The sequence below is a fragment of the Sciurus carolinensis genome, chromosome 10 (assembly GCF_902686445.1).
Source record: "Sciurus carolinensis chromosome 10, mSciCar1.2, whole genome shotgun sequence".
NCBI classification, from domain to species: domain Eukaryota; kingdom Metazoa; phylum Chordata; class Mammalia; order Rodentia; family Sciuridae; genus Sciurus; species Sciurus carolinensis.
Window position 1 is genome coordinate 68,640,171 of NC_062222.1, and position 12,737 is coordinate 68,652,907.

At 38.3% G+C, this 12,737-nt stretch overlaps 1 protein-coding gene across 1 annotated transcript; it reads right to left on the reverse strand.

Annotated features, from left to right (window-relative positions):
• Positions 1-516: 516 nt before the first annotated feature.
• Positions 517-12,516, reverse strand: Mepe (matrix extracellular phosphoglycoprotein). The gene is made up of 4 exons (XM_047565655.1): positions 12,463-12,516; positions 8,346-8,399; positions 7,255-7,347; positions 517-1,989 (listed from the first exon to the last, which is right to left on the reverse strand). Exons 1-4 carry the CDS (start codon positions 12,514-12,516, stop codon positions 517-519), a joined length of 1,674 nt encoding a protein of 557 aa, XP_047421611.1.
• Positions 12,517-12,737: the final 221 nt, after the last annotated feature.

Here is a 12,737-nt window from a genome sequence, read left to right on the forward strand (position 1 = left end):
GAGCAGAGGGATGTTGGGAAAAGCTGGCGTAGCAGAGCATGCTGGGGAAACACATTCAGGGTTTAGCCAGCAGATTAATTTCATATTGACTGCCTTTGCTGGAGGCAAAGCTAATTTTTTTGCCTCTGAAATAATGCACCACGAACAACAGAGTTTCCTATAGATCATTTAATTACAGATTGTACAAGAAAAATACTGTTTATTTCCATGTCTACAGAGCAAAAATCAGGAAGGCATTTGCAATATTCACAAGCTTTTTAGAAATAACCCCTATTCAAATATTACCTATTATATAAATCCTTAATAAGTGATTTTTTTTACCTTAAAAAGCATTATAACCTCAAATAGAAATTCATATATGACCATTATAAAAAATTCCCCTGGTTAGGATTCTCAACTCTCTCATTCCCAGCTCTGCCCTCTCTCCCTCTGGTCTGCTGTCAGGGGATCTTCTCCACCGCCAGCTGGCAGGTGACTAAGTGTGCCAACTGCTCTCCTGCTGGTAGTTCCAATCAACTAGTCACCATCACTCTCACTTGAACTGCCACTATCAGATTCACTACTTTCGTCCCTTCTAGGGGGGCTAAGGTTCCTATTGGAATGGGGTTTTCTGTAATACCAGGAGCCTTTCCTTTGTGACATACCCTTATTCCACGTAGAATTATTTTGTCCACGGGGTACGTAATGACCTTTTCTGCTGTGCGTTATTATATTCTCCTCATTATTGGGCCCAGTATGGGAACCTACTTCATTTTTTATATCATTATCAAGACCATGAGAAGGAACAAGCAAGCCCTGACTTTTGCCCTGACTAGAAAATCTTTGTTTCCCATTTGAGGTCACTCGGTTCCTATTAGACGGTTCTGTACCTTTTCTACTGCTACCTCTGCCATTTTTTGGAATTTCGTTGTAATTGGCACTTTCCATTGTATCACTGCTGCCTTCTTTTAATCTCTCTTTTGAGGGCATATGAGGATAGTGGAATTCTACCTTTCCCTGGTGAGCATTTTGGCTGCCAGCATCCACTCTGTTCCCTTCCTTTCCAGGGAGTTCCCTAAAATTGGTGGTGCCTGTGATGTCGTTGCTGCCCTCCACCAGGCTGATGTCAGCAGTTCCTGCCTCTTCTCCTGTTTCGTGCTTGGCTCCAATGGCCTTGCCACCATTTTCTTCTCTCTCTGGGATCTCGTTATAACCTGGTCCCCTTGTGTCAGGGTTAATAGTCACAGTTTCACGTGGGCCTGAATGTCCTGTTTGAACATCTGTACTTTCTAGGTCAGGACTGACAGCTCCTCCTTGGCTAGGAATGCCCTTAGAAGGTTGACCATCCCCACTGAAAGAAAAGATATCATTGTCCCCTCTTTCCTGAAAATCTATGTAACCACTGCCTTCAAAGTCACTGGGGATTTTCGGGACTCTGGGGCGCTGTTTCAGGTACTGAGTGTTGCGTCTGATGTGGATGTGATGGGCATGTTTACTTTTCACTGGGCTCTTCTGAGCTTGGGGGTCTCTTCGATGGTTTCTTTTATCTTTTGAGTGGGATTTGGCATAGTCGACCCCTGATGGATTTTTGCTGAGAACATTCCTGGGTTTATGTTCTTGGTTTTCTTTCCCCCACAGCTCAGCCAGAGTCCCTGGCCTCACCACATGTTGCATATTGCTTCTGATAAAAGCCACACCATATTCTTCTTGGTCATGCAGTTTGCTGATGTCATCATCTCCATTCTTAGCCCCTTCATTTCTGGTGAATTCAGGATATACGGACATCAGGAGGTCATTGTGGGCCTTCCCTGTGTTATGAATACTATAGTCTTCATTCTGTCTATTTGCAGAAAGATTTGTGGATTTACTACTTTGGTTTTTTCCATTGGCTTCAAAAAGGGACAAGTCTTTCTCTCTTTCCTGGACAATGTTTTCATTAGATGATGGCTCTTGATGTCTTCTCTTTTCAAAATGATGAAGAGCAAGGTTGTCTCTGCTTTTTTCTTCCTGCTAAAGTATAATTTACATACAGCATAAAGTGATTATTTTATGTTAAATTTTTTTAAACCTAAAAATTCTTAGGCAATATGTTTTTAAAAACTATAGATTTAATTAATGGAGTCTATGAAATCAATAGAGATTTATTGGTAGAGCTCATTCTGGAATGGTCAAACCAGATTTCATGGAGAAAGAAGAATGAGCACGGTTTGAAACATGAGCATGATTCAGATATACAGAGGTGGTGACGTTATTTTAAGGGTAAGTGGCAAAGTCAATTATTTAGAAAAATGAAGCAAAAGATCATATGAATAGACCTATATGACTAGAGTGCGGAGACCCTTAAGAAGAGAATTAGAAATAAATTTTGAAAATGTAGATTAAGACCAAACTTTAAAGGAAGATCTGGATTTAAGAAAAATGTGATAAAAGAATGTGATGCTCATGTAGTGAAGAATTAGTCACTACAAGTGAAATGGATTTCACATTTCAAATTAATTATTCCTGGGACTTGGAGTTGTGGCTCAGTGGTAAAGTGCTTGCCTGGCATGTGTGAGGCACTGGGCTCAATCCTCAGCACCACATAAAATAAAATAAAAATATTGTGTCCATCTACAACTAAATGTGTGTGTGTTTGTGTGTGTGTGTGTGTTTGTGTTTGTGTGTGTGTTTAAATTAATTTTTCTTTCTCTCCCCTACAACTCATCTTTGTCCTGATCTTCAGAGGTATTCATTCAGCTATGGAAGAATTTTTTTTCCTTCTCTTCTCTTCTTTTTCATCTTTCCTTCCTTCTCTCCTTCCTATTTCCCTCCATTTCTCTCTCCCTCCCTCCCTCTCTCTCTCTCTTTCTTTCTTTTTACAGAAAATCTGCAAATAGAAGACTATAGATAACAAAAAAAAAACCCAAACAATTTTGCAGCAAGTTTTGTGATTTCAGCTATTACTTAAAAAATAATTCATTAATTTTCTTCTCTCTTTGTCATATAATAAGACAAAGCTGACAATCTGGATCAATAGTTCAGTTCTCTATTTAGCATTTATCAGAATAATTCATTGAAACAAAGACTATTGGGCCCAAAGATCAGAATTTACAGCTCAGTGGGTCTAGAATTCGTGTTATGACAAGCTTTCAGATCATGTAGATACTGCTAGTCTAGGGATGACAATTTGCAAACATGTGATCCAGATTATATGTCTGAAAAGTAGGCAAGAAAAGATCCCAGGAGGAAAAAATGGATGAAAAACAGAAAGTAGAGACGAGCAAAGAGGTTACACCTGAATCTCAAATTGTCCTTTCTTGAGGGGAAGACTTGAAGATGTCATTTATGAAAATGCGCTTTACCAAGCTGGGGAGCAGCCAGGTTTCAGTAAGCATGGCAGAACAATGCAGTTAGGAGGAAAGGGGCTGAGGCTGACTTTGACACATATTACTCACTATTTCTCTGTGGCATGGTCTAGATTGCTGGGTCTGAGCATCTATCTGGTAGAGCTCATTCTGGAATGGCCAAACCAGATTTCATGGAGAAAGAAGAATGAGCAAGGTTTGAAACATGAGCATGATTCAGATATATAGAGGTGGTGACATTATTTTTAAGGGTAAGTGGCAAAGTCACTGGTCTGGAGATTTACAGAGGATAATTGCATAAGTGGAGTGAGTTTCCTCTGAAAGGAGCAATGTAGATGGAGCACATACACTAGGGACAGATATGAGTCACACTTTAAGAGGATACAAAATTTTCTGTGGAATCCAAGGGAACCCAAATTACCACTGGGCCCCCATGGAGACTATACTGATTGGATTATAAGTGATGGTAGGTAATGACTTCCTCTTAGGAAGCCAGCGGGACTATCAGCACTGAAGTGGTCAAGCAACATTGTTCCACAGTGTCTGAAGAATCCCATCTTCCTCTTCCTGTGATATAAGCTGTGTTTGTACTGAATAGTGCATGGTATATAGCAGATGGACTAAGCCACACCTGCATGCCATCTTAGAGAAGGCAGGATGTTGAGAATCTGAGCATTTTTATCAAAAAGAGACTAAAGGATTTACTCAAAAACTATGTAAATTATTAGATAACCTTAAGTTTAGACAGATTGAAATTAATTTATGTGCATTCCATTGTCTCTGCATTAACCCTAGGGTAGGATGTCTTGAGCAACAGAATAATTACAGAGAGAATAAATTCCATATGTTCTTTACACCCCAAAATTGAATTTACAACACTACATAGGCCTTAAAACTGGTGAATAATATAAAATCTAAATAAGAAATATTTATGGAGGACTCCAGATATGCACACGATTGGGTTGTGTGGTGCATGTTCTAAGTGATACCTGGTGAATGACTAAATGGCAAAAGTCATCCTGCAGGGTACAAATGGTAAAAGTGACAGTTTTTTTCTTCTCAGGCCACTGTGTTCCCATCCATCACCTGACTGTGGGCAGGGGGTTCCATGTCAGTCCCAAACTTTGCTGTGGAATGATCAGCCCCCAGCACACAGCATCTGTCACCTTCCTTGCCCTGGTCATTGCCCTATTTTTACTAATACAGCTTAATTTTGTCTTAACTTTTTGTTGCTCCATGTCAATCTGCTGGCTCTTGTTGAGCATGTGAACATCATCTTGGATATGTTAATCAAAGATTAATAGATGAGAGCTCCCAAATGGAGAAACAGTCAGCTGAAAGTTCATACTTTGGGACCAAGTTTGTAGGAAAGATAGTAAAGAAGGTAGAAAAACCAGATTCGGGAGGTCAACATCATTGAGAACAGCATCAAGTAGAACAGCAGACAGGAGCTGACAAATGGTTTTTCTTAATCTTTCACTCCAGTGCTCACTAAAAGTAGCTGAATTATGGAAAGGGTACAGATATTAGAATCAGCTTCCTGACTCTATTTTTTGACTATATGACCTTGGGAGCCTTATTATACCTCTTTGAGTTTTAGCATTTTTAGCTATAAAAAAAGAAAAATGATACCTACCTTACAGGATTGTTGTGAGAATCGAATGATTTTATTAAATAATATAATGCATATAAAGCATCTAGCAAAATTTCTATCATTAAACAAGTCTATATAAATGTTAGTAACTATCATGTCTTATGGAACTGTATAGAGCATTTTGTGGAATGGTAGTTTGCTTTCTCACATAATGTTAATGATAGTCATTTGATTATAGAATGCACACCTGTTCTCCAAGTCCCTAGACATCTCTAACATGGTCATAGTGACAGACAGAGATGGACTTATTCTGGACACCCTACCCAAGTATGGCCTGAATGTTGTCCTCTGGTTGTTGGTTCTATAAGTTTGTGGCCCCTGATGATATATTGTCTAAAATGTGGTTTTGATAGGACTTCCTTTCCCCACCCCTCTCTCTTTGTCTTTCCCCCTGTCCCCAAATAGGAACACTGTTCTACTAGGAGGATCACCTGCGTTTATACATGTATCTTATTAATTATTGGGTGCAGTGGGGAGATTGTTGAATCAGCTACCACTTAAATCTCAAAATAAAAGTGGTTTTTCAAAATGTGCTTCATTCATAGGAAGCTTGCTAATGCCTGTAAAAGTGCCAACTTGTAACAATTTTAAGATTTAATTTGAAATGATTTATTTGTGAAAGTTGTAACACCATTATTCACTTTTTTTATATTCCCAAGTAGATTCTAAAAGTAGGCAAGACTTTGCTATGCAAAAAAAAAGAGAGAGAGATAGAGAGGGAAACAAACTTTGTAGTGACTTACTTCTGAATAAAAAGTATTTGAAACATAGCTTGCTTTAAGTAATTTAGTTTCAGACATTTATATTGTCCATTGCAATCAAATTTATTTACACATTGCTAATACAGCCTTTTGAGCTAAACAGGTGGGTCAGAAAATGAACAGATTATAATAATCCTTCTTAATTTTTTTCTTTCCCTATTCTGACTGGGAAGTTTTGTTTTATTTTTGGTGCTTTTACTAGTTTGAAAAAAGTAACATTTATTAATGAATTGTATGCATGTCATTAGAAACATTAATGAGATTATTTGATAATGGAAAACATGAAATAACTTTTGAACTGTGGTATGTGATGGTTAATAATTTTTAACCATGCATCAGAGAAAATATTTTAAAACCAGAAAAAACTTGTTTTTTTGCATTTGCTATGTTAAGTAACGTTTGACTACATAATGGTCTAGGAATCAGTTAGCTGGTCTACCTTCCTATGGTCATTTTCATTCTTCAGTTCATAGTATTCTTTTCTTGAATAGCATCACCCAGGCATTTGTTTTCTTAAATCCAGCTCATCCTCCAAGACCCAGCTCAATTACTCCCATTGTGTGGAGTTCCCTGAACACCAGGCAAACAACCATTTTTTTTCTACTCCAAGTCCCTAAAGCATGCTTTTTTAAATTTTTTTAAACCCCTTTCATGGGGTACTTTCCACATTTTCTCTTGGGTTCTAATAATTTTCGTAAGTGGCCTTTGTTTTTTTTTCTAACTTCAAGATCCTGGCAAGAAAGAATTAAGTATCTCACATAATACCTTACACATTAGAAACAGCTGAACTTATGTGTTACAAGTAAGTTCTAATTGATTTTAATAGGCAATTGGATGCAGTTTTAGAGATGTCATGTAAAAGATACTGAACAGAAAAAAATAACATTCTGAAGGGAAACTCCTACTTCCATGGGAAATGAAGCCAGATTTGGAAGAGTGAGTAGTACTTCTGCTGATGGCATTTGAAGCTGTTTCCAGCTCTTTGACCAATGAATCTGCAAGAAGAGACTGAGTGAAAAGAATTATTGTCATGCAGTGACAAGGGCCTCATTCTTTCTCTTCTGAGCATCCCAACACAAATTGAGTCATCCATGGAATTAATTTAAGATGTTAAAATATGTCATTCTTAGGCCAAAATGATTTCTCCTATTAACATTCCCCTGGTGAGATCCCTATCATTACAGCATATGGTAGAATGTCCAGAACACCTCCTCATGAAAGACTAAATCTTACTCAGAATAATGTGGCAATCAATGGGTGTCTGTAGCAGCAGGTCTTGAAGCAGAGAGAATTCTGAGCCAGGGCATGGGGCAGGAGTCAGGAAGACTCTGGAACACAGAGCAGCATAGTAGAGAGAACTGAGGAGCCCCGGAGTATGGGGGAAGGGAGAAAGGCGTTAGCCAGGGACAGAAACCCCAGAGCAGGCAAAAATAAACTTGTCTCTCCTACAATTTTCCTAAGGGTTAGACCAGAGTTTGGCTTGCTAAAAGGACCTTCACTCAAAGTTCCAGCTTACCTTTCTGTTGGTTTGATTTTTCTTCCCAGGTGATGTATTAACATACTTAAAAATATAATACCCATGTTTTTCATGGTGGCCCTTGTATTTTAACTACAAAAACACAACATTATATTAAAGTGGGATGGTCTTTTACTACAAAGCTTCCTGGTTTCTGACAGCATGAGATGTTTTTTCACGTGGGGGAAGTCAAATTCTGACTCTGACAAATGGTAGTGCTTCTTAGAACCACAGGAGGGTGTGTGTCACCCAGCCCCTGGAGACAACCCTTCATTCCTTCTCTTTTTTCTACATATCTCTAAATATGTTTTCCCTACATATGACTGTTGAATGCTTTTCATCCCAGGGTTTATCAATTTTTCTACCAAATTTCACTGGAAATGGAGCATGCAGAAATATTGCCAGATGGAAGAGCTGAGGGGATTATGAGGAAGACAGGTTTTCAATACTCATGTCTAATGTCCAAATGGCAAAACTCTCAGCAAGAATATGCAGGCTTTTAAATTTGCAGTTTTAGCCTTTGTAATTTTCAGGTCAGATGAAGAACAGAAGATTGTTAGTTCTTAGAACAGAGTTTTCTGAGGGTGCCAGGAGAAACTACGGCAGGCAGAAGTAAGCTGCAATTTGGAGATGTGCAAAACTGAGAGTATTTGCTGAACTTTCTGGATGCATGTGGAAAATGAGTTCCATGTAAACTGAATTCTCCATTAAGACCTACTAACCATTTTTTTTTCCTTTTTATTTATCACTTTGCTTTCCTGTGCACATATGGGAAAATATAGTTGGCTAACTACAATATCTCAGAATTTTTCCTTATCCCTCTGAAAGTTACCTAGCAAAGCGTCATTTCTTGAAGGAAAGAAATCACATCAAAGAGCAACAAATCCATATTCAGAATGGCTTCTTACTTTCCTATCACACATTGTGTGAATTATAATACCTGATTAACTAGAAAGTGCCAAAATGATGTTGGATAATTTTGCACTTCCAGTATAACCCGAAAATATTTTGGCAGTTAAAAACTTTCTCTTATTGACTTTTTTCTTTACGGAGCTAAAATCGAGTTATTTGAGAAGAATAATTCTGTTTACCCTGTGTTCTTCCACACAGCCTCGCCGAGGTTTCACAGTCTGTGGTGGAACCGTCTGCAAGGAAATGAGGGACATTTCACCAAGTGGAACATTCTTTCATCCATTTCTGCAAACAACAAATGTTTCATTTGTTTTTCTTTCACTGGGTTGTACTATTCAATGTGGAAAATCATTCTGACCAAAAGAAGGTGGACCCACTCATCCCTTCACAATTATTTTTGCGTTATAAAGGACAGTGCCAGCTTTCTTCTCCCCCAGGGAGAAAATGCCATCTCCATTTCAGAACCAGATTCCAGCACTGAGAATCACCACCTGGAATGGCAAGAAGGCAGGCATGACACTCCAGTAGAGGAGCTCAGGTGCCATTGGTATTCACTGAAGCCAGAGGTTTTCGCTGTCAGCGTGGAATTGCTGAGTGTAAGGGAACTCAGAGTTCAGTGCTATGGAGTGTGGGTGATGATGGTGTAAGTTCAAGGGCTGATATTCTGAACTAAGGTACGACAGTGCTAGTGACCAGTACAAGTCACACCACAGTCCTGCGTGGGAGTAGGATTACACCCTTTCACTGTCCTTACTGCTGCCAATCCCCTGTCCAGAGATTTCATTCATGGAAGGCAAATGGAGGTGGCCAACAGATTAGAACAGATTCTTTCTCTTAGAATGACCTGCAAATGTCAAAATTTCTTGAGAGTTCCTGATTGTGAAGGGTTGCCATTGAAGTGGAGAATGGTCAGAAAATAAGAAGGAATAGACCTGCGCAGCGGCCCCTGGCCTTTGAGCTGAAGGCATCACAGGAGAGCATGAGGGAGAACAAAATCTAAGAATCCTGGAGCAAGTTTTCTGCAATAGGAACAGGTAGATCGGTAATTCAATTATCAGTATTTTCATTTTCCTACTTGTTTTTGAAAGCCCTAATTTATCTCTGATGTGGCAAGGGGAACTACCAAGTGGAACATGTTTGTTTTTCAATACATATGCTAACGTAGAAACAGGTACTGTGGTGGACCAGTTGTAGAAGAGAGAGAAACCTGCCAAGAAAAGATTGAAAGTAGAGGTAAACAGTTTCAGGGTCCCACAGTCTAGCAGTCCTGTTCAACTAGAAAGTGGTTTCCTGAATAAACCTTAAGGAAAACCTTAAAATAAACCTTGAAGTCATGGATTTTTTAAAAGCATCTTAGAAATATAAACTCAAAAGTTTAGTAAAAGTACCTCATTGACAGGACTCTGTCAATGCATATCTGTCCAACATCCCATTTTATTCTAGAAACAGACAATAGTTTCTCAATAACACCGTATGTTAATATAATACTTCCCAGTTTGTAAACTGTGATAGAGATCTGTCACATAGATTTTGCATAGAAATCTCATCTGAGTCCCATAATAACTTATGTGATATAGGTAATAGAAGAAGCCAAACTGCCTCCATGTACATAGCTGGTAGTAGAAGTAGATGAGACACATTAACCTAAATCCTCTCTCAAAACCCCAGGATTACAATAGTAAATTTCAAATAGTTACATATGAAAAAGCATTGGTTAAGAAAAAAAAATTGTTCCTGAAGCTTACATTACCTTCAAGATATATTATATAACTTTATTGTATTTCTTTATGTTGGTTCTTATATGATCTTGTGAATGTAAATTTAGACCATTTCATCATTCTTTACTACTATCAAAACAGCTAAGAAAGCTCTGGAAATGGGGCTACTGGAAGAAGAAAATATAAAAATGAGATGAGTAGATATGAAGCAAAAGAAATGAAAGCTTGGGCATCTTCTTAACAGAACACAGGCATGTTCACAATCACACACATTTGTGTTTGGATTAAAAAGATTCCATCTCACCCCAATTAGAATGGCGATTATCAAGAACACAAGCAACAATAGGTGTTGGTGAGGATTGGGGAAAAAGGTACACTCATACATTGCTGGTGGGGTTGCAAATTAGTGCAGCCACTCTGGAAAGCAGTGTGGAGATTCCTCAGAAAGCTTGGAATGGAACCACCATTTGACCCAGCTATCCCACTCCTTGGCCTATAAAAAAGGACTTAAAATCAGCATACTACAGAGATACAGCCACATCAATGTTCATTGCTGCTCCATTCACCATAGCCAAATTGTGGAACCAACCTAGATGCCCTTCAGTTGATGAATGGATAAAGAAACTGTGGCATATATATACAATGGAATATTACTCAGCCATAAAGAATGATAAAATTATGGCATTTGCAGGCAAATGGATGAAATTGGAGAATATCATGCTAAGTGAGATAAGCCAATCTCAAAAAACTAAAGGACGAACGATCTCGCTGATAAGCGGATGATGACATACAATGGGAGGTGGGAGGGGTTAGCGTTAGGGTTAGGGTTAGGTTTAGGGTTAGGGTTAAGGAGCGGGGCAAGAATGGAGGAAGGAAGGACTGTACAGAGGGAAAAGAGGTGTGGGTAGGGTGGGGGGGGAAATAACAGAATGAATCAAACAACATTACCCTATGTAAATTTATGATTACACAAATGGTATGCCTTGACTCCATATACAAACAGAGAAACAACATGTATCACATTTGTTTACAATTTTAAAAAAAAGAAAAAATATATGTAGTTGATGACAGAGAGTACCTTGGTATAGTTCATGATTTTCTGTGACTTAGAACAAAGCCTTCCTAGTGTAACTGGATATGGATAAATTTTCATTGAGTTGCATGACTTAATAACATTTATTTTCTCATGCTTTAAAATTATTTGGAATTTGGCTTACAGTCCTAAGACATATCTATTATTGAATAATTTAGGGAATCGCTAAAATAGAATCTGCATATCTGTGAGAAAACAATCACATTTCACCATTTGCAATGCCAAATTTTGTGCCCTTGCTGAAACTCTTTCATTTGAAATCTGTACCCTTCCCTTTTCTCCCAACACCCAATTGGTGGTTGATCTGGCCTTGAATGTGGTTCTGTAATGGAGATGGTGTTGTCTGCCTCTGGGAGGAAAGTTGGCACCCTCTTTTGACCAGTGGTCACTGGATCCATGTTGACATAGCACTTTACTGGAAAATGGTCAGAAGCATCACTCCAGCTGTTCCTTAGAATGTAATGCTCAAAATAAACTCATCCTCAGCTCGTTAGATTGAACTGGGTCAAATAGACCCACACTATCACCATAGTGCCCCAGGGTGTGCCTCTACAGCCCTGGTGAGCTAGGTGGTGTGGATTGAGCCTGACACATGTCTGTTTTAAATAGTACAGCTCCCACATGACTGTGTGAGTACGTGTACTGAGAGGGGTGTATGCTTTTCCCAAATTCCGCTGTCCTCACCAGATGGTATGGTTCCTCCTTGTCCCTCAGGTTACCCAACTGGTTGCCCACTCACTCAGGACCTATATTTAAGTGTGGTTAGCAACAGAATGATTACTTGTTTCTATGGTTCTCCAACCAAAAAGGTTACAGTGAGAAGTTAGGATGCTAGTCAGACATTATCTAGTTAGCGCTGTGTCTGCATTGCAGAAAATGTCTGTAATGCTCAGCATTGTCACAAGACAATTTGGTCACATCCTGAATACTCATCTGGGTGAGTCAGAAGAAAAGACAAAAAAGGAAATAGAAGCTTGATTTGGGTTAAGTTTAGGGGTGTAACTTTTTATCTTTAGCCTCACTAAAGAAGAGAACATCCTTAGCAGAATCCCACAGTAGTAAGATGTTAAAAGAAATACAGCAACATTCTTGTACCTTTGCATTACCAACTATTTACAAAATAGAGTTGGTTAGCTTTAAAACATTCATCTCCATTTATTTATTTGAATGATATTCTAAAATAAGAAAGTTTCTTTTGGTGTGTTATAACTTGAGTCTTGAATATTAATCATTAGTCTTGGCTGACTTGAAACACTGTTACTGGTTATTGGTTCTCTCAAAAACCCTGCTCTTGGTGCTCTGTAAAAAGCAACATGGAGATATCACATATTTATTGAGAGATTCCTTAGGGATAGGAGTTAAGAGCTGGATGTTTTCTATATGCTTGATACCTTTATTGTAAGCGGTACTAATTTTAAAAACATGGCCTCAAAGAAAAATAAAGTAAGATATTCTATGAACATAAATGAATTTGTAAATGCTTACTGGTGCTGCCCAGGTCACACTAAAAAGCAGCAGTCCCACATAGACAACTTGCATCTTTGAGAGTCTCTGTGAAAAGACAATAATATTTTACCCTAAAGCATTGCCATTTGTGAATTGAAGTCGTAAACACAAAAGTACATATAAAATCCTTCCACCAGACAGTTCATTTCCTTTATGTATATTAATAAACATACTGCTATAAGTATATATAATATTTATATACTGGCACATATTTTATATAGTTATACCTAAAACTTAGCATGTATGTATACAAA

What these genes read in the sequence shown, in the direction of transcription:
- Mepe (XM_047565655.1), bottom strand. Translation starts at nt 12,516, where the DNA reads ATGCAAGTTGTCTATGTGGGACTGCTGCTTTTTAGTGTGACCTGGGCA. An exon ending in GTGTGACCTGGGCAGCACCA is followed by an intron (nt 8,400 to 12,462) that starts GTAAGCATTTAC and finishes ATTTCCTTGCAG; the next exon opens with ACGGTTCCACCACAGACTGT. An exon ending in GCTGTGTGGAAGAACACAGG is followed by an intron (nt 7,348 to 8,345) that starts GTAAACAGAATT and finishes GTGTTTTTGTAG; the next exon opens with TTAAAATACAAGGGCCACCA.